Raw genomic sequence first — 26,549 nt, 5'->3', positions numbered from 1 at the left:
CCCCCTCTCCCTCCCCCCTCCTTTTCCCCTCCTCCCTCCCCACCCCTGTTCTCTTTCTGTCACACTCACAGAGGGAATGTCTAGGTCGCAGTTACTCCAGGTCCCTCTTATTACCCATTATGCATCTTTGTCTCCCTCTCCTCCTTTCAGCTCTTACCTGGTTCTCTTCTCACCCTCACCCCCAAGACTGTCATCTGACTTCCCCAGAACTTGCATCTGGTCCATAACTGCGCGGACTCCAGCACCGCCTGACCTTTTTGCTCCACAACCCCAGCCGTCTGTCAGTCATCTCTCTGTGAGCAGGACTCTGAGCTCCTGAGAGAGGGTCTGACCAGCACAGCTCATTGTCCTGAGCCCAGCCACACTGTCCCAGGCTGCCGGCCAGCCTGGGGATGGGTCCCCCTCAGGTCAGACACACCCTGGGCCAGTCAGGAGTGGCAGGGGGTGGGCAGGGTTACAGAAACCCTTGCCTACCTACCAGGGGCTGGGGTGGAGGTAGAGCCCCTGAGAAAGGGGGTTTGTGGGCTCAGGAGTAATCAGGTCCCTCTAGCACATAGACCCCCTCCAGGTAACTCACAGCAGGAAGATGATCCTCAATTTGGCTCAAGCTGAATGGGAGTCGTGGTTTATAAACTGTTCCTAGTCACCTCTGCACGAATGGAAGGGTATACATCTCTGAGGTAATGAATTTAGCATCTTCCAGCCACGCCAAACATGGCATGAAATTAGACTTTAATTCGGAATGTTCATTTTATTCACACAGTAGGGTGCAGGGGTGGACTTGATTGATTCCAAACAAAACAAAATCTTTCAGTGCATAAAATGGAGAATGTGGACTGTACTGTTTTTCCAGTCGTGAAGACTTCGGTTACAGGGTTTGAAACATGTATCCCCCAAAGTTGAGTGCTTTGTAGTATTCTCACCTGCGAGATGTAGGCAGACGGTAGACCCTGAACCGGGCTCAGGATGCCTGGAGCTGCCCTACCAGGTCAGAGCGAGGGCCCCGCACCCCAGGGGTGCTGCTGCCCCTCCTCTCTTCAGAGCCCATCGTGTGCTCTGTGGCTGCTGATGCCACACCCCCGTGTCCCTTGCGGTCTTAAGTCACAAAACCGGCGATTATTACACTTTCCTGGAGTGTGTGAAAACAGGCTTCAAATGGGAAGAACCCTGTCCCACTTTTATACAACTGGAAAACATTACAGCACTTGAATCTTTCAAATGTCCAGGAAAAAAAACCCCAAAAGACAACCCACAAATCCAGCTTGTGTGACTTAGTCACACGGAAACATGAAGAGGAAGGGAAAAGGAGCTTGCTTCCTACTTGCAGGTGGTTTTGATTTAGAAAATGTGCCTCGAAATTCAGTTCCTACCAACACAGAGGAGAGGTTTTGTTTTGCTTCTAAGAAAAGTAAAACTACTCTTGAATGTTTCAGGGCTCATCAAAGTTTCCGTTTAACGTTTTTTCCACTTTTGTCTACCTGGATATTCTCATCATCTCTGCATCTGCTGAGTCAATCAGTGTATATTGTGGGAAACTCTCATCCCCCCCATGATCCGAATTAGGTGGGATCCAGTTCTGACAACATGAGTTAATCATCACTAGAAATACTGGCAAGAGCTGGGGATGTTTGCGTTCCTCGGGGACAGTTTAGCGTCTCCAGATAAATATTCCAATCCAGCTGACTGCCTTCTCTGAGCTTTCCTTCCCCGAACTTACTTCCCCATAAGGAGGACAAGCCAAAAGCAAAGTGTTGGGTCCCCGGTAATTTACAAGGCTAGGACAATACTTCAAAACAATTGGTCTTGAGCCATCGTTAGTATTCAGTAGTATGTCGCTATAGGATATGTTTCTTCTTGCAGAATTGTACAGTATCCACGTGACTGTTTTTACCCTCAAAATCCAGTCAGATTACTTTTGAAAGAAGTTTTAGGAATTGGGTTGCCAAATTCATGCAATCTCCATGTTAAGAGCTCCTGTCTCTGTGGCCTCCAGCTATGAGGCAGGTTTTTATGAGAACAAAAAGAGAAATACCTTCTCCTTGTGTCCCCTCTTTAGAATAAGAAGCTCTACTTGGACATCATTCACACATACATGGAAGTGCACGCGACTGTTTACGGCTCCAGCACAAAGAACATTCCCAGTTACGTGAAAAACCACGGGATCCTCAGTGGACGGGACTTGCAGTTTCTTCTCCGAGAAACCAAGGTAAGTTTTTTGTAGTTTTGTAAAAATACATCAGTATTGTTGTGCGGAGGTTTGTTTCTCTTGCCATTGCAAATGGGATCAGAATCTTCGGTGCTTTCTTTTCAGTGGTACCATTGATCTTCAGGTCATTGCTGGGCAGTGGTTTTCTAGACTAGCTGTAGCTTAAAAGTTAGCAAATTGTGAAAGGAGGTTGCTACCATTTAAAACTTATTTACTGAGGACCTGCTTTGTGCCAAGAAGCATCAGGTGAGGGGCTGGGGACATGGCGGCAAACAGGAAAAGTAGGGTATCAGACGTTCTCAGAGAGCAGCAGCTTTCCCAGCAAGCTCGGGGCCACTTAACTCCTGCACCTCTCCAATCCCCCCTGTTCAAGGAACCCATCCCCCAACTAGCTTTTCATCACACCTGGTTGTTTCAAAACGTTTGTACTGGACACTGGAGAAGTTCAGACAAGGGAAGAGTCCCTGGGGGCTCAGGGAGCAAGGAAGGCATCGCGAGAGCTGTGAGAGATGAAGGATGCGGGTGTGGATGCACCTGGCATTTGGCACAGATGGCAGTGAGTCAGGTGGTAGAGGTGGAGATGACACACCCAGGAGAGTCAAGAGACCAATCCAGCGAGTCTGTGTGTCGGGAAATAGTGGAAGATAAAATTTGATAAGGGGCTGAGGCTCTGAATGTCACAGATGTAGAATTCAGGCCACGTGGTGTGGGTGGGGGCAACTGATGGACGGTCATTTCAGTAGCATGATGAGCGTGGTGTTTTCACACCCTGGGGGCGTCCACTCAGTGGTCTCTGTCCTTTCTATAATTCTGACATGGACGCACCCGGTGAGGCTACATCAGTGTTGGGCCTTGAAGGGTTGGCTGGCACGTTGATGTATTCCTCATGTTTATTAATAAGCTCTTTTTTAAAAAAATTAAACGTGTATATCTTTTTTTTTTTTTTTTTTTTTTGCGGCATGCGGGCCTGTCACTGTTGTGGCCTCTCCCGTTGCGGAGCACAGGCTCCGGACGCGCAGGCTCAGCAGCCATGGCTCACGGGCCCAGCCGCTCCGCGGCATGTGGAATCCTCCCGGACCAGGGCACGAACCCGCGTCCCCTGCATCGGCAGGCGGACTCTCAACCACTGTGCCACCAGGGAAGCCTGGGATATATACATTTTTAGTTTTAAAGGTTATAGCCAAAATGGCTCCTCAGATATTATACAGTCTATCAGTCAGTGCTTGTTACCTTTCTCTATGAGTGAGGCAGAGCACCTTTTCACATGTTTATCGCATAGATTCCTGATTCCTGCCTCTAAATGCTACACGTTCTTTAGGTAAAATACTGCAATCCATTAAAAGGGTTATGGTATTGAACACGATAACATCACAGGTATTAGACAAATATATCGGACTTCAGTAAGTTATTTAGATAAGTAAAGAGGATTGTAATACATATCATGAAAATTCATGTTTGTTAATAAGCTCTTATGTGTGAATTTTACAAATATGTCTCGAGCAGCTCCTATGTGCCAGGCATCATGCAAGGGATACAGGGGCAAAGAAAACAAGCACGATCCCTGCCCTGCATTATCAACAGTGAATTGTTCAGCTCTGGTCCTGACTGCATTTTCATTGTCCAGGTAGAGGGGAGAGGCCGAACGGATGAGCTTCTGTGGCATTGTAGCATTTCTGATCAGTGTGTGTGATACTTCAGTGTGGGAAAGCATATTCATAGATGCTGTCGTGTTTACTTCTCACCACAGCCTTCAGAGGTAGGCAGGGCAGGTATTACTGTTAACTTTATTCTAAACAGGAGGAAATAGACTAGAGAGTTGGGCTTGTCCATTGTCACTGAGGTCACCCTGGAGGTAACCCTGACTCGTGATTTTTTTATTGCAAGTGAAAGCTCTGCTAGGCCCACGACGTACCAGCCTCATGAATAAACATACAAACTTAAGAACATTCAGTGGATAGTCACAGCCAAAAGAATCTGCATCTCCTTTCTGCCTCAGTTTCTCCATAGGTAAATGCATTTGATCATTTCTACCTCCCAAGTCATGTGTGTGATGCCATGAATAAATTCACATGATAAATTTCTCTCCTTGGCCAAAGGAGAGAAAGTTTGTTTCATTAAGATTTGATTTCCTTACAAGGTCATCTGCAGTCTGATGACGGTGGCCATCACCAGTGCTCCCTGGTTTGCACTGTTTGCTTTACGTTCACCTTCTGTCTTAGGAGGACATTTTAGAATCATTAGAAAGTCCAGGCTCTTCTTTTTTTTTTTGGCGACACGCGGGCCTCTCACTGTTGTGGCCTCTCCCGTTGCGGAGCACAGGCTCCGGATGCGCAGGCTCAGCGGCCATGCCTCACGGGCCCAGCCGCTCTGCGGCATGTGGGATCTTCCTGGACCGGGGCACGAACCCGTGTCCCCTGCATCGGCAGGCGGACTCTCAACCACTGCGCCACCAGGGAAGCCCGAAAGTCCAGGCTCTTTACCCGTAATGCTATTTTTGCTTCATTTTACTTTTCCCCACATCAGACTGTGGGAAAATCTCAAGCTCCTTTAAAATTACAGTTGGCAACGCTGCTTCTCTGTCATCACTGTCCCACACGCTTCTATTAACCCAGCTGTGTGAATGTCTTACTCAGCCTTACAAATCTTAAAAGAACACGTACAGACCGTCCACTTACTCTGTCAGAGAATGAGAGATAGGCCGAAGCTAAGGTCCCTGATGTGTGGAGAGCAACAGAGAAGAGGCCTGGAAGGCCCAGGCCATGAGGTCGGAGATTGCCTGAGATTACCCAAGGATTACAGCTGGAATTTTTTTTTTTTTTGAGTGTAAGGGTCATCTGTTTATCCTTGAAAAACTGGTACTTTCAGAGGATGTCACTGATCCCATTTTGTATTTCCTGTTCAGAGGACTAGAATATATGAAAGGACTCCGAGTAGAATTATGGCTAAAACGGTCGGCAAATATGATGAAAATGAGGCAGTGTATTGCTGAGGCTCCCCTTCTACCCAGAACACAGCGGCAGCATTGAAATGAATGAATCTTGGGCTTTGGAATAATGACACTAAAGACTAGTCAGGCTTTGCATTTATAACCCTTTCTGCCTCTAACTCCTTCCTCCGTGTCTCTGAGCAATTTAAAAGTGATTTATTCCAATCCACATTGGAAGTGCAGAACTGGGGATGCAGACAAGCAAATGTGTGTGGAATGAATGGGATTTGCACGTTCCTCAGACTCATTACGGGAGAGGGAAGCAAGTCGGGTGCCCCTCAAGGTCTAGAGACATATTGAAATGATTGATACATAATCAGGTTTTGACTTATTGTTTTTCTTTATAAGCCATCTTTGAATCTCTGCACCGAGCCCAGAAAACTGTCTCCTCAGCAGAATCGTGTCCCTGCGTGCGAGGAGGGGCCCTCATGAAGGGCCCACAGAGCCTAATGGAGATGGGAGGGGTTCAGTGTAACCCTCAAGTCGGGGCTCAGGAGCTGGGAAGTTGTTGAACGTAGAAGACTCTTCTAATAGGCATATAAATGTGGATGAATTCATTATTTATCAAAAGACCAGAGATGAGTCATTCGGGCCAGCAAACTCCAGGAGAGCAATTTAAGCCAGCAAATAAGGACTGAACTGGGGTGGCGTGTTTTTATTTTTGGCTTCAGTCCCCATCTTTCTTAATGTGATTTCTTTCTTCTCCTTCCTAATTTTCCCCTCCCTGTGCCCACCTCCCCCAGTCTCACCAGGGGAATTTCCTTACAGATTGGGGCCTCCACATCCCACGCTGGCTTGGAGGAGCATTTGGAGTGAGCCCAGACGGGTACCTCCCTTTCTGACAGTGAGAGCCGAGAACAAATCTGGCTGTGGGGAAGCAGAGGAAGAAGTAGCTGCCGCCCCTGCTGTTGCCACACACCTTTTCTGCCCACAATCCTGGCCATTTCCCCCTCCAGCCCTTGGATGGGGCATGGCGGCCCTGTTTCCCTCCCACATCAGCTCAGCAGCTTAGCTGTGGGACTCGCCTAGAAGCCCGGGCAGGGTTGGAAGATAGGCAGTATGTCCCACTATCCCTGTTCCATTCCGTCCTCGGGTCTGACCTCCCCTATCGACTGTGGCTCTTCCCACAAGCTTGGATGTGGTTGCACAAGCTCTGTCAAAAACCCAGGGACCAAGGCAGCCACCACCAGTGGACCAGACCCTTGTGCAGCTCCATGAGAACCCAGGGGCTCTGCTTATTCTGTTGACAGGTACCTTCTCAGGGCCTGGCTTGCAGAGGCCTTCAGATAACTGGATGAAGAATGAAGGAAGGAGTCCAGAAGAAATCCATTGGCCATCTGGGATCTTGGGGCCGTGCCCCTAGGAGTGATTTCTTGCTTTTCTCCTGAATCTTGTGCCTAGATCTCCAAGATCTCCCCAACAAGGGACACTGTCCTTCTGATATCCCGTGCTTGCCTCTCCGTGGTGCTGCCCACATCCTCAGGCCCTATGAGAGAGAGCCCAAGAGTGAGCTTACTGCTGGAGCAACCCGTCTTCCGTGTCTACTTCAGGTCCTCCAGTATTCAACCTCAGGCGGTCAAGCAGGTTTCATCCTGGTGACAGGTCCCAAAAGCCATTCCCATTCCAACTAGATGGAAACTAATTAGCATACACTTACACATGCACACACACTCCATCCTCCCCCCTCCCCTCCCACATATGTATATAGAATGTAGAACTTATGGACATAGGATGTATTAACCTCTCCGAATGAGGTTTCAAGAACAAAGGCACCTCCTGACACCCAAATACACACAACCCATTCATATTATCATGGGGCACAACCGTGGGGTTTTACTGCAACAGTAACGACCATCTCTCTAACCCTTCCCTGTGTTAAGCCCTTTCCATGAATCCTCTCTTCATCACTAAAGTCCTCTGACCTCGGTACCGTTAGAGCACATCTTAACTGCGGTGGTGAGCCAGGCCTGTGATGCCTCCACACCGTCAAGAGCTGAGGGGTAGGCCTGGTGAGCTATTGGGGTGAGAGTGGTGGTCCGGGACAGCTCCTGCGGGGAGGTGCACCTGAGCTGCCTCTTTGTAGCAGACATTACATGCTGGCACAGCTGAAGATGGTCGGCATGTACAGCTGTACATGTATCTGAATGTTCTCTTCCTCTCCATCTCCAGGGTAATATGCTTTCGCAATGCAAATTGCAATGCATTGGATTTTGTGCTGGGGCTTCCAAATGACCGAAGGGCAGGGACTTGTGATCTTGATGTTGTTGTTGGATGTTTTGTTTTGTTTCTGGAAGGCCACTTACATAGTGGACATAGCCTGGGAGTCTACCCAGTGAGCTGGTCTCCAGGAAATGACCTTTGATTTAGTGGCCGATACTGACTAACCCGGGGTGCTTAAACGTGCTTGGCAAGTATCATTGTCTTTGTCTCCTTTGCCCTTCTAGACCTTTAGGAGACAGTCTTCAGGTAGGGTAGGTTAGGGGCTTACGGAGCCCAGGAGAGGGTGTAGCCAAACATATATGGGAGAGATTTTGGCCACTGTTTTCTCTTCCATCAGCGTTGGGTACGAAAGGGAAGACAGATGTCCAGAGAGGGGACCCTGCCGGCTACACAAAAGCATCACCTATCAGGAAAATAGGTTTTCTCCATACGCAGCCTTGTAGGATTCTTTTTAAAGATATAAAAGGGATACCTGTTATCAAAAATGTAATGATTCCCAATCATTACGTGAAGAATAAACAAGTAAGGCTTAGCCATAGCATGTGGCTCATGGGACTGGCCTTTGCTTGAGGCAGTCACTGTAAACTGTGTCCTCTCTGTCTTCTGATGGATGCCTCTCCCTGTTTTTTAATCCAGGTATTTTATGAAACACAGAGAACTCATAAATACACGTAAGCAGGTGCTGAACCTCTTGTAAAACCCCACAACCACAACTCCTGCACAGCAAACTCCAGCTAGACAACAAAAGGTCGTGTATGTGCTGCATGTAAAGTTGAACCTGGGTTTGAACTTGGACTAGCGTTTAGTGAACATTTACTAAGTGCCAAACCTTGGAATACATCCTTTCCATGAAATATCTCCTTGAATCCTCAGAGCAGCCCCATGAAATAAAGCACGATTACTTTCACCACTTTACACATGAAAAGACAGGTTTAGAGAGCTTGTGTTACCTTGACTAAGGCCCATAGCTAGAGAGAATGCATTATCAGTGGACCTCAGATACTCCATAGAGAGAAGCATATAACAATTTCCCACAGTTACAGAGCTAGGAGATGATGCAGTCAGGGTTGGAAACCTGGTCAGCCTGACTCCAGAGCTTGTGCTCTTAATCACCACATTGTCCTGATCTCAGAACTACCTTTATCCACCTCTAAAGGATTCTTTGTGAACTACTCCACTTAGGGGTTTAAAACAATTTCGCTTCTCCTTTCACAGAGTGAAAATCTGAGTGGTTTAACTAATAAACTCTTTGTCGACATGTAGGGACTTCCCAGTCCTCGAGCTTCATCTGTTCTCTCTTCCTTAGTGTTAGTTCAAAAGTTAAATTTTAGAGCATGTAATTTAAAGCTCTATTTAGAAATGCTCGTTGATGGAGTCAGAGCTGCAGCCATGGAGGTGTCCCGTCGTCTGGAAGATCCTCATTACATTCTAGGCTTCTGCAAGCCAGATGAAGTATCAATAAAATATGCTGTGTCCTCCTGAGGAGTTAAGCCTCTGCACTTGAATGAATTCTTGCAGTGTCTCTCTTGCCCCCGTGCTGAGGAAATCTGTAAGCGAGCAGAATGATGGGGGGAGTGGGGAATTAGGGGTAAAGGAATTTAGTGTGGTTAAGGTACCAGTGTGTGGCAAGGCCGTAAGCACTGAAAAGTTCATGGAATACCCTTTGGTGGTGATGAACTCTCTGCCTATCCTGCTGTCATTCAAACCTCAAATGTGCTATTCGACCTTAATACATCTGCTCCATTATGATGTCACAGGTAGTGGGTACACAGGAAGCAAGAAGGAAGGTTGCTTATTGACAGAAGTGACAAAGGACTGTTATTTTGGTGTTTCCAAGTAATGCATTTCCTGCGATCCTAATGAGTGTGACGAGAAGACTCATTGCCAAGAAATTGTGTGGTATTTGCTTTAGCTTCATTCTGAAATGGTGAGGCTTCGGAGAGTTAGCCAGAAGTGTTTATGTGTACTGAGATATTCGGATGCCAGAAGGGCAGAAGAGGTGGTGCAAGTCGTTATTCACATATAATTAAACCTAGGTCACGTTCAAGTCCATTAAGCAACAGCCTCAAATCCTTTTAATTAATGGGTTCAGATTGGTGGGCCTGAAAGAGCTAATTAAATTTTTTTCCCAGGAATTTCTATTTAAATAGACAACCATTGTGCTTCCTACATTTCCTCCAAAGTTATTCTTTGTAATTTAGTGTTGATGAAGGTATCAACACTTCATGGCAGGCCCTGGTTTTCAGAGGTCAGAAAACACTGTGGGCCCCTGGTTAAACCCACGGAGACCCCTGTCTGCATCTTCCAGGATCTGGAAGTCCTGTGCTTTCCTGAACCCAGCCACGGCCTGACAGAGGTCCTCTTTTCCCTGGAGAGCCGACACCTCCTCCCCCAAATCTGCTGGGGGTGGCAGATCACAGAGATCAAAAGCCTCAAGGATAGTAACCCTGGGTTCTTTGTATTTTAACAAAGCTAGGATGTCTTGGGACTATTTCTTCATGCCCTCATGGAAGACGGCTTCCAAGCTCTTCTGCTACCACATTTTCCCTCACCCCTGTGTCTCCAGTTCTTCTGCTCCAGGAGAAATGACCCAGCCAGCAGTGAGAGCTCGGCTGGCTTCTCAAAGCTTTTCTTCCACAGTTCCTTCCTCTGTGGACGCCCCTGAGGGTCATCTCAAGGTTTACAGGATATGAAAGGTTATTCTTCCCAAACAATAAAAAGGTTAAGTACCCTGCTCTGTGCAGAAGAATGTACAGTTATAGGATAGGGCATCTCTCCAGAAAACCTGAGATTTTAGTTTCTTGCCCCAGAAAATTCCCTGCGGGGGCTTCATGACTCTCCAATATGTCTAACATGGGCCACGCTGCATGTTCAGCCCTGGAATTGAGTGCCCAGCACATACGGGTTGCATCTTCCAGTGCTGCCAGGGTTAGACTCAGGGCTGTCTAGGCAGAAGTATTCCAAATCATCATTCAATTAAAGCAGCTGCAGAGGCAGGATTACTGGGGAGAGGGCCCGGGAAAGGAGACTCAAGCATCTAGCCGTATCCAATTCAGCAGCATCCTTCACCCTTGGGGCATGGCCGTGTGGATGTTCCCCAACATGATGGCAGAAGGAAAGGACACCCTGGGGACCCAGTTATCCTTTGCCACTTGATGTTCCTGGGAGACTGGAGAGATTTCAGCATAGGCTCCTTCATGTGGGGAGGGAGATCTCACACGTCACCAAGCCTAGACTTGGACCAAGCCCATCAGGACCCACAGCCGTCCAGTGGTGTGAAATACCCTGAGGGGAGGGTACGCAAGGATGCCTTTCTATGAGATGATGTTTCATTTCTGGACCCAGGAGTCAGTGCCACTGAACTGCAGGGAGTCCCCTTTGTCACAGCGGCTCTCAGCCGTGGTCCCTGCGAGGACTCTGAGATGTGTTTTTGCTGCCATCTCTTGTCTGCCGTGGGGACAACTCGTGGTTTACTTGCTGAGGTGGGAAAGCCTTGCCCAGTTACAGCTCTACACCCTCTCCCCACATTGAGGGGAAAATAAAACCCAAGATGCTGGTGTCCCCCAGCGAAAACCCCATTATGAAAACCCATGTTTGCTGACCTACCATCATTTTAATGCAGCTCCATGTGAACTGTAATCAAACCGCCAAACGACCTTTCTGTCCCTCTGCCCAGCATCACTGAAAGGGCCTGTTGTTCCTTTGGTTCAATGAAGAAACCTTCTGTTTAGTTAAGCAAGTGTTTTTGCAGTCATGTCTCCTGGTAAGGTACAGAAAGATTATTGTTGGGTCTTGGGTTTTGTTGTTTTTATTCTGTGAGTACCTCCACCCCCCTGCCCCCTCAGCTGCCCACCCTGACACTTACTGCTTTACTTTTTTACAAAGGAGGGAAATTCATAATGACCTGAGCAGCTTCCTGGGCCCTTAAAGGTCCCTGGTCATGTTTTTCAGGTCCTAGTGTAAGCTGGCTTCTCATTTATCCACCCCCAACCAGGGCCTGGGAACTTTCCAGGGTCTCAGAGGCATCAGCACAGGAATGGAGCCCAGAAGAGACCCCCATGAGCCAGGGACGCCAGTCTGATTGATGTGTTTACATGTGGTGTGCTTCTCTGTCTTACAGCTGTTTGTTGGACTCGGGTTCCCTTATGAAGGCCCGGCTCCCTTGGAGGCCATCGCAAATGGATGTGCTTTTCTGAATCCCAAGTTCAGCCCACCCAAAAGCAGCAAAAACACAGACTTTTTCATTGGCAAGCCAACTCTGAGAGAGGTAAGCATCTATAAAACTCATTCTACTTTCACTCATAGGAATGGTAGCTATTTATTGAGTGCTAGGAGCCCATTTGAACCTCAGAGCCTTGGACGGTAGGTATTGTCAACTTCATTTCACGTAGTTGGGTGGAAGGGGGAGGGTGTGCAGGGGCTCAGAGAGATGGATGACTTGATTACATCCCCTCACTAGGTAGTGGCAGAGCCAGGATTTTTGATCTATTTCTGTTCTACAAAGTACAGGGTCTTTTCGCCCTACCCCATCTCCATCCTAATTTGAACAGATATCGCCGGTCTTCCAATTAGCTGAACTCTGATTTCGTGGATGATTAGAGTTTATGGAATAAAAAGAAAACCCAGGGGTTAACAGGTATTTTTAAAGAACCTACTCTCTGTGAGGAGCTTTGGGGAATAAAAAGTGGGCCGTGGGCTCCTTCCTTGAAGAATCATCATCCTTGAGAAGAAAGACTTATCGGGGTGACTGAATAGTATGCCTGGTATTTTAGCCGACTGTCAGCAGGGTGCCATCCTGAGAAGCAGTCCTGCCATCGCTCGAACCATTTGCAGAAGCCTTATTTGGATTGCCTTTGGAGGTCCTCTTGAAAATCCACAGTGGGTGATGAATCACCATTGAAGGCAGTTGGATTCTATTTGGGACCATAAACCAAAGCCATTTAGAGCATGTGAGTGACCAGGCTGGGTGTTTCTATATCTGGTTAGAAACACGTATGTGCAAGAACCTATAAGATTGATTTCTTATTATTTCTTATTTATTTCTGCACAGTTCGTAAGTGGCTCTCCAGGCTGCTTTCAAGGAGGAAGCCTCTAAGTGTCGATTTGTCCCAGTGCCCTTGTCATTTGGGCCCGTCTACTGGGGAGGACACTGCTGGGCAGCCCTCCCGGGACATGTTTCTAAAGCATACATTTTTCACCTCTGCTACTTTTTTTTTTTTTTTGCGGTACGCGGGCCTCTCACTGTTGTGGCCTCTCCCGTTGCGGAGCACAGGCTCCGGACGCGCAGGCCCAGCGGCCATGGCTCACGGGCCCAGCCGCTCCGCGGCATGTGGGATCTTCCCGGACCGGGGCACGAACCCGCGTCCTCTGCATCGGCAGGCGGACTCTCAACCACTGCGCCACCAGGGAAGCCCGCCTCTGCTACTTTTAAACCTTTCTGGGTCAGTTCTCCTGACCCCATTCCCCCCTTCCCCAAATAGTATATAAAACACATTTTCCGTGATTATTCTTTACCTTTCAGTCAGAGAACTTACAGTTAACAGAGTTGGTCATTCTGAGAGCTCTTTGCTTTGACCCTCCCCATCACTGGTGAAAGGGCCGAAGGAGATGGAAGATCAGCAGGACCACAGATTATCCTGAAAAAGATGAACCTATGGCCCAGATAACCTCTGACAAAGGTTAACGAGGCGTGTGCGTGTGTGCGTGCGTGCACGCTTGCTTTTTCCTTCTGCTGGTATTGTAAATTTGAGTTCTTCATTTTGGGGGGGCGGGGGGTCATTCCTCAGCAACACTTAATGCACACAGTGTTTGGACTTCCTGTGCTGTGGGGCAGGTACCAGAACACAGATCAGGAACCTTCAGTCTGGTACCCAAGAACTTACTCTTTGCAAAGGTTTGAAAGGATGCTCCCCAGCAGTGAGAATGCCTCAACTTAGGCATCTGTGCTTTAGTGTGCGACTGACTTTGAAACTTCGGAGCTCTGGGTAGGAAATGTGGGATAATAAATCATTCCTGTGTTACGTTTGAAAGTAGGAAATCTCTGAAGTTCTGCATCTGCCTAAATTGGATAATTATTTGTAATTTTCGATGTTTTTTTGTGATAAATTATACACAGTGAGAAACGATGATTTTAACCTTTTTTGAGTGTACAGTTCACTGGCATTCAGTACATTCGCGATGTTGTGCAATCATCACCACTGTCCACTCTCATAGATTTATTGTTCCAAACAGAAGCTCTGTACATTAACAGTAACTCTCCGTTCTCCCCTGCTCCGGCCCTGAATAGAAGAGTAACCATTACTCTACTTCCTGTCTATAGAAATTTACCTATTCTAGGTGCCTAATGTAAGTGTCATCGTACAGTGTTCGTGACCAGATAATTTCACTAAGCATGTTTTCAAGGTTCGTTCATGTTGTTACATGTGTCAGAATGTTTCCTTTTTAAGGCTGAATAATATTTCATTGTATGAATAGCCCACATTTTGTTTATCCGTTCCCCTGTTCATCAACACTTGGATTGTTTCCATTTCTTGTCTATTACGAAAATTGCTGCTGCAAACATGGGTGTACAAGTATCTGTTTGCGTCCTTGCTTTCAATTCTTTGTGGTATATATACCTATGAGTGGAATTGCTGGAACTTGCTTTTTATTTATTTTGAAATAATATTAGTCTTAAAGAAAAGCTGCAAAAAGATTGCAAAGTTTGGTTATATGCTTCATGCAGCTTCCGCTAATGGTAACATATTATAAAACCACAGCGTAATTGTCAAAACCAAGAAGTTAACATTGGTACCGTAATATTTTCTAAACTACAGACTTTATTTGGATTTCACCAGTTTTTCCACTAACATCCTTTTTCTGGTCCAGGCTCCCACATGGCCTTTACCTGTCATGTCTCTTTAGTCTCCTCCAATCTGTGCCAATTCTTCAGTCTTTCACTGTCATTCATGACCTTGACGTTTTGAAAGAGTACCAGTCAGTTGTTCTGTACACTGTCCCTCCATTTGGATTTGACTGGTGTTTTCTCCTGATTAGCTTGAGGTTACACATTTTTGGCAAGAATCCCCCAGAAGTCATGTGGCCTCAGTGTATCATGTCAGGGGGTGCGTGATACCAATGTCTTATTACTTGGTGATGTAACCTTGATCACTTGGTTAAGGTCGTGTTTGCCAGGTTTCTCCACCATAAAGTTACTGTTTTTCTCTATATTGGGGGAAGTACTTTGAGACCATGCAAATACCCTCGTTCTCCTCCAACTTTTGCCCATTTATTTTTACCATGTATCAGTGGATCTTTCTTGCAACCATTGTTACAGTGATACTCTAATGATGATTTTTCCCTCATGATTTTTTTTTCTGGTTTCCCATGATAATAACCATCTTAGTTAACATTTATTGGAGCACTTACTGTGTGCTAAGGGCTCTTTAAAAATGATTTTTTATTGAAGTATAGTTGATTTACAATGTTGTATTACTTTCAGGTGTACAGCAAAGTGATTCAGTTTCATATATATTTTTTTTCTTTTTCAGATTCTTTTCCCATATAGGTTATTACAAAATATTGAGTATAGTTCCCTGTGCTATACAGTAGGTCCTTGTTTTTTTTATCCATTTTATATATAGTAGTATGTGTACATTATTCCCAGATTCCTAATTTATCCCTCCCCCTACCCCACCCTTTCCCCTTCGGTAACCATAAGTTTGTTTTCTATGTCTATGAGTCTCTTTCTGTTTTGTAAATAAGTTCATTTGTATCATTTTTTTAGATTCCACATATAAGTGATATCACATGGTATTTGCCTTTCTCCGTCTGACTTACTAATGCATGAAAAGCAAAGAAACCCATCAGTTTTCTTATTGCAGTTTCTATATACAAGACTTTGGGAAATGATTCATCAAAAGTATTTTGGACTGACCTGGTACCTTCTTGATCACTAGAATTAGATAATAATTTCAATTTTGATAATTCTGAAGATTTTGATAACACTGTATTACAACTGAGTACTTTTTCCTGAAAAAAATTTAAGACCCTCTTAAACACAATCTAACCCTTTCCCAGTGAATGATGTAATGTTACATAGATCAGATCAGCCAGTATGAAATTGTTGAGAAAAGTATGTTCATGCTGTCGGTTGTGATTCTTTAGTAATTTGCTTTTTGTTGAGGTGATAGAGGGTTTTCATTCTTCATGGCATCAAAAGGGAATAGGTGTTGGAGCTGCCGCCCAGGCATTTGGTTCCTCCTGTCCTTTCAGATGGTCCCACCAGTGCTGGAATGAGACTCCAGTTAGAATGGCACTGGGGGAGGCTTTCAACAGCTGCTCAGCAAGTGACCTCCCACAAGTGACTCCATCAGTCCTGGGCTCTCGTGGGAGGGCTGGGATGCAGAGGTCAGCTGACAGATGTTCAGTGTATCCCCACAGGGCCTGTGGTACTAAGTCACTGCATTGGGGGAACTTATCAAGACACATTTCCTGTTTCCCAGGAGCTCAGATTTTGATATGGAAGTGTGATAAGAGCGATGCCTAATCAACGGGCATGCATAAGGAAAGAGCTGAGTACATTAAGCAGGGGAAGTTAACTTGGAGTGGTGCCCGGTGGAGGATGTGCTGGGTTAGCTAGAAGGGGATAGTGGGGGAGCTGTGCTTTAGAGGAAAAGAAGAGTCTGGTTTTGAGTTGGAGAAGCATGAATGTTGATGCGTTGGAGGGAAACCCCAAGCAGGTCACTTTACTTTATGCAGGAGGGCAGGTTCCATCTGATGTCCATTTCCTTCTCTGCTGGAGACGGTGCAGAGAGCAGGCTGATAGCCAGTGACATGGCACAGCTTTGAGGGGAGCCAGTGAACCTGACCTCACGGGCAGGTGGGCCGCCCCACTGTGCTCTTTCAGCTCACAGAATCCCCCTGATCAAAGATGCTTTTAATTGGGAAAGAGCTATCAACACTTGTACAGATTTCTAAGGGTCAAGAATCCCTAGGAAGTATCCTTTTTTTTTTTCCCTCAGCAAGTAGAAGAGTTTTAACCAAAGCGTATATAATTACGTAGCTATCTTTTTGTGCCCTTGCTAATCTTTTGAGCTGAGCAACAGTAGATCCATGTAAATAGGTCCATATAAATTGCATCTATGTCTCTTCTTTGCCTTCATTTGAAGAGAAGTCTAAGTTTTTCTTTGTATTTAGAAAGCAAAAAGCTTTGTTTTTATTTTTGCATTGGACCCATTTTTAAAACCACAGTGTACACAAAAGAGAAGTTCCATATGCCTTAAGTATCATGTGGTTGGTTCAAGTTACACTTTAAATGTAATATAATTTGGATTTCTCTCTTTATATTGGGAAACATATTAGTAGGTTCTTTTTTTTTTTGCGGTACGCGGGCCTCTCACTGCTGTGGCCTCTTCCATTGCAGAGCACAGGCTCCGGACGCACAGGCTCAGCGGCCATGGCTCACGGGCCCAGCCGCTCCTCGGCATGTGGGATCTTCCCGGACCAGGGCACGAACCTGTGTCCCCTGCATCGGCAGGCGGACTCTCAACCACTGTGCCACCAGGGAAGCCCGGTTCTTAATCATTATTCTGACATTTTGTAAACCATTAGAAAGTCTCTGACTCCAGGGTTTCCTTTTCCATAAAGAGAACTTGTGTTCTTCTTGGAGATTTAACAGCCGCTCTGAAATAACGTCTTATATTTAACAAGATTTTCATTACTTTTACAGACTACACTCCAGTAAATATACTGATTGGTATACGATAGCTCAGATCATACGGTTCTCAATAAATTAACAAGGACGAATGGAACATTCAGAGGGGGAATAATGAATCACAAAACGCCTTACTCATAAAATTAAGTAACCCTCCATAAATGTAAATGAACAAAATGATAATGGCTCAGCATCTTGTATTTTCCAAGTGCTTAGAGCAACCTTGTAAATGAGCAGGGACCTTAAAAGGCAGAGGGGAGAGAGACTGCTAAATAGTGACACTGATGGCAACTTTCACTTACCCTGATTCAGTTGGAAGAATTAATTAGTTTGTTCTCCAGGCCACAAAATGAAAATGGTGTGACACTTCACTCAGCTTCAGGAAAGGTCTAATGCAGACATACATTCAGTCCTGGGATTTTGTTTTAGGTTAGCTGGTTTTAAGCAAGTGATGAAAAGGCTGGTGTTTCCATTGAGCTCCTTTTGGTCATTGTCTTAAGAACTCAAGAGCATCCTTTAAAATTGTCATCTTCCGTTTTTGTCAAAAGGTAAAAAGTTGTTGAAGGATCTAGATTTGAATTTGCTCTGCTGCTTTCTAGCTATGTGGTCTTGGGGAGTAGTAAGCCCCTCTAACCCTCAGAATCCTCATCAATGCACAGGAAACCTGATAAATAATGTCTGCTCAGGTGATTAGCCCAGTGCCTGCCCCAACCGAGGGGCCTCACGGATGCGTGCTCAATCTAAAATACGTGCTGAGAAAAAGAAAAGGATGCTCCCCCAGCTCCAGGAGCCTGCGGGCACTCTTCTTCTATCCCTGACCACGCAGCTGAGCAAAAGAAAAAGGGTATATGTCAGAAGCACGGGGAGCTGCAGGCTGGCGAGGGGCGTGACTCTGGCAGAAGAGGCAGGAGCAAAGTCTAGGATACCTGCACCTCCGAATGGCCTGATTTCCACGGTGGGGGCCAGAGAAGGCTCAGAGTGGAGGCCCAGTAATTTATCTTCTGGGTTTCCCCCCTGAATAATGCATGCACACCATTGGTGTGGTAAGACACGAAGAACGGTGGCCAAGAGCAAGCTGCAGAGGTGCCAGTTGAATCACCCAGTCCTCTGAGTATATTGGGATCTGAAGGAAAAAAAGAGAACCAGCTTGGCCTCAACCCTTCCAGACCCAAAACTTCTGTTATTCTAAGTGTATTATAACATCTACTTTTCACTCCTGAAATGAAAAATATACCCTGCTAACATCATACAGAGTGAAGTAAGTCAGAAAGAGAAAGACAAATACCGTATGCTGACACATATATATGGAATCTAAGAAAAAAAAAAAGGTCATGAAGAACCTAGGGGTAAGACGGGAATAAAAACACGGACCTACTAGAGAATGGACTTGAGGACCTGGGGAGGGGGAAGGGTAAGCTGTGACAAAGTGAGAGAATGACATGGACATATATGCACTACCAAATGTAGAATAGATAGCTAGTGGGAAGCAGCCGCGTAGCACAGGGAGGTCAGCTCCGTGCTCTGTGACCACCTAGAGGGGTGGGATAGGGAGGGTGGGAGGGAGGGAGACGCAAGAGGGAAGAGATATGGGGATATATGTATATGTATAACTGATTCACTCTGTTATACAGCAGAAACTAACACACCATTGTAAAGCAATTATACTGCAATAAAGATGTCAAAAAAATCTATTCAATTGCAAGTTTAATCTAAATAAAATCAAAGAGAAATGCGATTATCACACACACACAAAGAATGATTCTCTAACTCTAATATGAAAGAGAAGTAAAAGGAAAATACTTTGCTATAAGGTAATAGATATTTTGTGTATATGTAGTCCAGAAATACTGTATCATACCCATGAACCACACTAGAAGGCATCATGGTGTCTCATTCCTCCTTACAGTGAATATGTTTGTATTTAAGAAGAATAAGGCTTCCCTGGTGGCACAGTGGTTGAGGGTCCGCCTGCCAATGCAGGGGACACGGGTTCGTGCCCCGGTCCGGGAGGATCCCACATGCCGCGGAGCGGCTGGGCCCGTGAGCCATGGCCGCTGAGCCTGCGCGTCCGGAGCCTGTGCTCCGCAACGGGAGAGGTCACAACAGTGAGAGGCCCACGTACCTCAAAAAAAAAAAAAAAAAAAAAAAAAAAAGAAGAAAACATTGAGCTGAATCTGGTCAGCCCTTTTTACTTATAATTGACATTAAAGAAAAAGAAGCTAAATAAAAAGGTGCCTACATGTAGACACACAGATATACTCCATTGGCATTACTGTGACAGTTTCAAATACAGACTGGTTTGGGTATGTTGTACTGGAGACCCAGATCCTCTGCGTGGCATTGACTTTGCTGCCATGATTTTTCTGAAATGATAATGGCTTATTGGTGAAATTCCCAATAAAATGTCCCTTGATTTACATGGCAGTTATGTTCCTGGAAAACTCAACGTATATTCAGACTGTGCCAAAGAGGCAGATTCTGTGAACCCACCTGAGAGCTTGGCGGGGCATGTGAAGGCCTGTGGGGAGTGGACAGTTCTGCCCTGTGCAGGACGGTCACACACATCTCAAGGCGTCTGGCATCCCTGGTCCTCAGCCACGGGTTGGGGCAGCAGCCGCCAACTTTGAGAACTGAAAGTGCACCAGAATGCTTTCTTTATACCACAGCCTTAAAAGGATACAAGAATAAAGGTGGGAACAAGTTTGACGGGTAAATTTAGCTATCTTTAAAAAACGGATTCTTCAAGAACTGAGAATTGCCAGTATTCCTGTGGGTTTCTTTGTCCACCCTTTGTTTTTAAAATAAAACCTCCTTTAAAACAAAAGCTACTTTTCCTTGCTTTTCTGATCACACATTGCCTTTATGATTCTTAAGGCTCCAGTGTTATGCTAATTATTCTTCCAGAATTCTCTCTTTTTCTGGTAGCATTATTTCCCTTTCTGTCACCTTTCATATGTGCCATTACGTGTCCTTCTATGACTTTAAAGCCTATGAGAACTTTATTGTAATTTCCTTATACTTACCTGTCTATCCTAACCAGTATTTTATAACAGATGCTAGTTTGATCTAGGTGATTTTCAGGGCTGGGATATGACTGAGGGTAAATATTCATTATTTCTTGGTGTGATTTGGGGGGTTGAAGCCATCTGTAACAGCCTCCATATCACCTGGTTATGACATTCTAACTCTTTTTTCAAAGTGGTACTCAAGGTGAGGAGCCATCACCGGACCTGCCCTGTGGATGCCGTGGTCTCACACAGGGCCATGCCCTCCTGGGACCCCTAGACTCTCAGGAACCCCTCCAAAGTGCCCAAGATCCCAGCTCCAAGGGTCTAAGACAGCGTAGCCTGGCCGTGTGTCTTTTAAAACATCCCACATGAGCCTGATGGGCACCCATGGGCACTGCCAGTGTTGCCAGCCGGGCACACTTGACAGCCTCGGTGTCCTTACCTGTACCCGTCAGGGCTGTGCCTGCTCCTCCAGATGGTCCTGACAGTAGATGTTCTGGTCAAAGCAAAAAAGAAAGAAAGAAAGCTGTGGAATCCTCCCTCTTTTATTGTTACCTGCTTACGGGGTGCTTAGGAGGTTTCGATCGTCAAGGGTCCAAAACAAAAAATGACATTACCTACACAAGTACAACTCGGAGCCATAAAAAGCATAACGCTTCACCTAGCACAGAAGGTTGAGAAATGAAAAAAGCCAGTGTTTGTGAGACTGAGGTGTTCTGTTGTCTCTTTTCCAGCTGACCTCCCAGCATCCTTATGCCGAAGTGTTCATCGGCCAGCCACACGTCTGGACTGTTGACCTCGATAATCAGGAGGGGGTGGAGGACGCCGTGAAAGCAATTTTAAGTCAGAAGGTTATTTCTTTTATTCCATTTTCCCCCATTTGTGATGTGAGCGGGATCATGTGGAAAGCATCACAGGCCCTTCGTTCAAGTAATTAGAATGGTTCCATGTCAGCTTGACTCTGAAATTTAGAAAATGGCCCAGCAGTAGGACTGGCCTGGGGATTTTTGTGGATGTTCTGTGAAATGGAATTAGAGCTGGTGTCCAGATGCGTGCATGGATTCTACAGACCCTTTCGACATGGCTCCTGGGTCCCAGACACAGCAGTAGAAACTTGAATTCTACTTGTGTCGGTGACCTCATTATGTAGCTCTCCCAAAGATCAGAAAAGATAGACCCGCTCCCCTGCAAAAAAAAAAGTGAGAAGGAAAAGGACTAATTAAGGAAATACTGGAAAATGTTTTTTATAGCATCTGTTTATTTGGCTTTTCTACCTAAACATCTTATAAAATTTTGTATAAGTAACTAACATCTCTGGACTCTCCAGAACAATTCAGCAGGCATGTATTAAGTACCTACTGTATGCAGAGCACCCTCTGAACCACTGTCAGGGACACTCACTTCCATAAGCATAAACGAGGCTGGCTCCCTGCCTGTAGGAAACTTACCACCCTGTAGGGGATGGGTCAAGTTATCCTCTCTCCCAACCCCGGGACTGCCTTGGATTCTATCAGTAAACCCTGCCCTCTGTCCTCCTCCTATCAGAGCAGCGATTACTCTGTTATAATTTTTTAAGAGAAGCAGTATAGGTGTGGTTATAAGGACAGGCTAGAATCAGACAGCGTGGGTTGGGGTCCAGCAGTGTCCCCTCGGGCAGTTACTTAACCTCTGAGGCTCAGTTTCCTCATCCCTGATGTAGGCTAATTTCACCTACTTTACAGGTACTTGAGAGGATCCAATGAGATAATGAATATAAAGTGCTTAAGTGCAGTGTCGAGCTCATAATAAATGTCTAGTCAGGAGTATTAAGTCAGTATTGCATATATAATAATGTAACATTCTTTTTTACTGACGTATAGTTGATTTACAGTGTTGTGTTAGTTTCCAGTGTACAGCAAAGTGATTCCGTTATACATGTATATACATTCTTTTACATATTCTTTTTCCATTATGGTTTATTACAGGATATTGAATATAGTTCCCTGTGCTATACAGTAGGACCTTGTTGTTTATCCATCCTATAGATAATAGCTTGCATCTGCTAATCCCAAACTCCCAATCCAACCCTCTCCTGCCCCCTCACCCCCTTGGCAACCACAGATCTGTCCTCTATATCTGTGAGTCTGTTTCTCTTTCGTAGATAAGTTCATTTGTGTCGTATTTTAGATTCCACAAGTAAGTGATATCATATATGTCTTTGACTTGCTTCACTTAGTATGATAATCTCTAGGTCCATCCGTGTAGCTGCAAATGGTATTATTTCATTTTTTATGGCTGAGTATTATTCCATTGTGTGTGTGTGTGTGTGTGTGTGTGTGTACACACATACACACCACATTTTCTTTATCCGTTCATCTGTAGGTGGACTGTTGTTTCCATGTCTTGGCTAATGTAATACTATAACGTTCTTACTTTTGTTAGTGATAGTCTGGATTTCCATTAGACCGTAAGCAGCATGGGCAGGAACTATACCTGTCTCACTGTTGTGTTCTCAGGACCCAGCATAGCGATGTACCTAATAGATGGTGGGAGGCACGGAGGGAGCGAGGAATAGATGTACGCAGATCAGCGCACTGAGGCAGAGTGTGTTCAGTGCCAAGACCAACGTACCAGAGATGGAGGAGTGTCTGTCTTCTCTGCTTCTTTTTTTTTTATTGCAGTATAGTTGATTTACAATGTTGTGTTAGTTTCTGGTGTACAACAAAAATGATTCCGATATGTATATATAGGTGTGTATATATATATGAATATATATATATTCTTTTTCATATTCTTTTCCATTATGGTTTAATTACAGGATATTGAATATAGTTCCCTGTGCTATACAGTAGGACCTTGTTGTTTATCTGCTTTATACACGGTAGTTTGTATCTGCTCACCCCAAAGTCTTAATTTATCCCTCCCCGCTCCTTTCCCCCCTGGTAACCGTAAGTTTCTCTTCTATTTCTGTCTTCTCTGCTCCTTATAAGGACATCTGGAGAATGCAGCATTGAGTTAAGTCTCAGAGCATGAGTAGGAATCTGCAAAGTTAAATGGAGAAGTGAGCCCAGAAAGACATGAGTTAGAGGAACAGTGAGAATCAAGGGGGAGAGGCTAGAAAGGCGTATATCCGAGGAGCAGTTGCCAGTTGGCCCATGTAAAGGGCCGCCTTTCCCCTTTGGGGAATAAAGTGGGGCCCTCCCAACTGCCAGTTTCAGCTTACTGAGCACATCTCCTGGGGAACAGGAGTACTCCAGCGTGTCACTCATGTCCCTTTAGAGCAGGTCTAGTTATTGAGCTTTGAGGAAGCTGCTCAGAGCTTCCCATCAGTGACGTGTACGATCTCATCCCAGTCTCAAGTTTAGGGCAGAAGTCCCCCAAACCTCGGGTGGCCAAGCCAGGAGATGAAGTGCCGAGTGGGTGTGGTACTGCTGGCCACCTCAAGTACCTGCTGCATGTCTGCAGTTTCCCACCAGAGGATCCTTCTTGCAGAGATCGAAGGCTCTTCTTTCTTCAGTCTCAGAGTCCTCTAGGGTATTAGCTTCTAAAGCTGCCATAACAAAGAACCACAAAGTGGTGGTTGAAACAACAGAAATTTATTCTCTTACAGTTGTGGAGGCTGCAATTAAAATTAAGATGTCGGCATCTGAAATTAAGATGTCGGCAGGGCCATGCTCCCTCTGACTCCTCTCATGGAGCGTCCTTCCTCACCTCTTCCACCTTCTGGTGGCCCCAGGTATTCCTTGGGTTGCAGCTGCAACACTTTGATCTCTGTCTCTGCTGTCATATGGTGTTGTGTGTGTGTGTGTGTGTGTGTGTCTTTCTGTCTGTTTTCTCCACTTCTCATAGAGACATCAGTCATGTTGGATTAGGGCCCACCCTAAATCACTATGACCTCTTCTTACCTTGATTCCACCTGTGAAGACCTTATTTCCAAATAGGGTTCCCATTCACAGGTACTGGGGGTTAGGACTTCAACATATCTTTTGTGGGTGGGGGACAGAGTTCAACCCACAACACTTAGTTAAGTGTGCATGCTTTTGAAGAGGAGTAATTTGAAAGCTAACGTAGAGGCAGAAAATCTTGGATCATAGAGTCCAAAACTTTTTAGATAATAGATCCCTTTTGTCAAATAAAAATCTCGTGGGAATGCCTGACCTGTAAAGCACTAAGTGGGTGCTGAGTTCTATCCACTTCTGCATGAGGCTCTGTTCACTTCATGGAACATCTACTGCTCCCCTTTTTAAAACCCTGACCAAAGCTTTCCCTAAAACCATTTAAGGCCACTTAAGGGGGAATAAAAAGTAATTATAATAGTAGGTCATATGTAGGGAGAAGCTCTTTTTATACCTCCAGAATCTCTCTCTGTACATCTTTATGAGCCTTGTCTCATTTAATCCTTCTGCAGATAAGAAAAGTAAGGTTTAAAGAAATTAAGTAATTTACATAAAATTGCACAACTAGTAAGTAGTAGAACCTGGATTGAAACTAGTATTTTTGACTAGTTTATTAAGAAAAAAATTAAAAAGAAAAGCAGCATTAAATGAAGTAAAGGGAAAGACGAGAGTGAGAGAGAAAGTAAGGAATTAGATTAATACAAAGACTATTAACATTATAGTCCTTATGCTTGTGATAAATAGGTCAGAAATTTGGTGCCAAGCTTTCTCATATTTAATTACAAGATTTTAAATTACATGACACTCAAAAAAGCAAGAAAACATGACCCATCATTAAGAGAGGACACCATCAATAAAACCAGACTCAGAGATGGCTCAGATGTTGGAATTACCATACAGCAAATTTTAAATGCTGAGATAAATGTATTAAAAGGTTTGTTGGGGACTTCCCTGGTGGTCCAGTGGCTAAGACTCCGTGCTCCCAATACAGGGGACCAGGGTTCGATCCCTGGTCAGGGAACTAGATCCCACGTGCATGCCTCAACTAAGAGCTCACATGCCACAACTTAGGAACCTGCCTGCCACAACTAAGACCCCATGCAGCCAAATAAATAAATAAATTAATTAATTCTTTTTTTAAAAAAAGCTTTGATGAAAAAGGTGGACAACGTATGTGAATAGATGGGGTATTTCAGCAGAGAGATGGGAACTTTTTTAAAAGCCAAATGAAAAAATGCTAGAAGTGAGAAGTACAGTATCAGAAATTAACTCTTTCAGTGGGCTGATCAGATTATACACAGCAGAGGAAAATAATCAGTGAACTTTAAAGACTTATCAATAGAAACTATTGAAATTAGAGGAAAAAGAACAAGATAAAAAAGAGCATATGAGATCCCTGGAACAATCTTCAAGCAGCCTAATTTATGTGTAATTAGAACCTCAGAGGAGAGAATGGCCAGAAGAAATATTTGTGAAGAGATACTGGCTAAGAATTTTCTAAAATTAATAACATCAACCTGCAGATTGTGGGAGCTCAGTGAAGGCCAAGCAGGATAAATATGGAGAAAAACACACTTAGATACATCATAGCTGAACTGCCAAAAACGAAAGATGAGGAAAATAATCTTGAAAGCAGCCAGAGAAAATTTTATTACATTCAGGGGAATAACAGTATGAAAGACCACCAGCTTCCCATCAGAAATAATGGAGACCATAAAAGGGTCTGCAGGAGCCAGAGTGTGTAGGGCCTCTAAATAGGCCACAAGAGGGATTCTGGATTTTATTCTGAGTATGATGGGTAGTTTTGAGCAGGGGAATGACATGACCTATTTTACATTTGAAATCATCAAGAGAAATTCCAGGAAATGTCTGACTTAAAATTCTGTGCTTAGTAGATAGAGGAGATAAGACTCAACCCCTGAACTTCTGGTACCTTCTAAGACCATCTGTCATTGAATGATGCCAAGCCACCTGTCAGGTGGGGCCATGCAGAGGTTAACTGATATCAGCGAGCAGTTCCCTGTAGAAGTCGTACTCTGACTTAGAACGCTGAGTAATACTAGAGACGGGAAATCCCACTGGAAGGGAGGTGAAGAGGAGAAAACGGAGGAAAAGATGGGGGGTAGGGAACGTTTCCAAGGCCAGCAGGGACTGCATGGTGCAGCCTGCAGGCATCCTTCCTATGGCCATATGAGTAACAGTCCTTTGTCCACCAGCAAGATGACCAAGCACATTCCCCCCTGCTTCTCCATAACTGACCCCACTTGGTATTCTCAGTGACTGGTGTGGTTTCAACATTCCCTTTCATTCATCCCCCAAAAGACCTTGACTTGTTCCTGAAGTTCTACAGAAAACTGTCACACACACACACACACACACAAAATGTGTGCAGCAGATCCGACATCAGAGGCTAGCCAGTGCTCAGTATTCCTAAAGCCGGGGCTCTGGGGAGCTTTCCCACACAGAGGGCCCTGCTTCTGTACACAGCAGGGCTAGTGGAACTCATGGCAGAGGTGGCTTAAGAATACAAGTTCTTTCTTTCTTTTTTTTTTTTTTTTTT

At 45.1% G+C, this 26,549-nt stretch overlaps 1 protein-coding gene across 12 annotated transcripts in view; it reads left to right on the top strand.

The window, feature by feature from the left end:
- Positions 1-26,549, top strand: part of MGAT5 (alpha-1,6-mannosylglycoprotein 6-beta-N-acetylglucosaminyltransferase) — a 372,873-nt gene that overhangs the window by 314,540 nt on the left and 31,784 nt on the right. For all 12 annotated transcript variants that reach the window (XR_003794033.1, XR_003794037.1, XR_003794036.1 and 9 more), the window contains 3 exons: positions 2,057-2,206; positions 11,533-11,679; positions 20,849-20,965. Coding sequence is in view for 2 of the 12 variants with exons in the window: in XM_029226053.1 (XP_029081886.1) it covers positions 2,057-2,206; positions 11,533-11,679; positions 20,849-20,965 (414 nt within the window). In the remaining 10 variants the exon portion in view is untranslated. The remainder of the gene's footprint in view (positions 1-2,056; positions 2,207-11,532; positions 11,680-20,848; positions 20,966-26,549) is intronic.

The sequence above is a fragment of the Monodon monoceros genome, unplaced genomic scaffold (genome assembly GCF_005190385.1).
Source record: "Monodon monoceros isolate NGI ecotype Baffin Bay Population unplaced genomic scaffold, NGI_Narwhal_1 Super_Scaffold_16, whole genome shotgun sequence".
Lineage (NCBI taxonomy): Eukaryota > Metazoa > Chordata > Mammalia > Artiodactyla > Monodontidae > Monodon > Monodon monoceros.
Note: the sequence above shows the minus strand (reverse complement) of the source record. Positions and strands in the feature narration are given on the sequence as shown.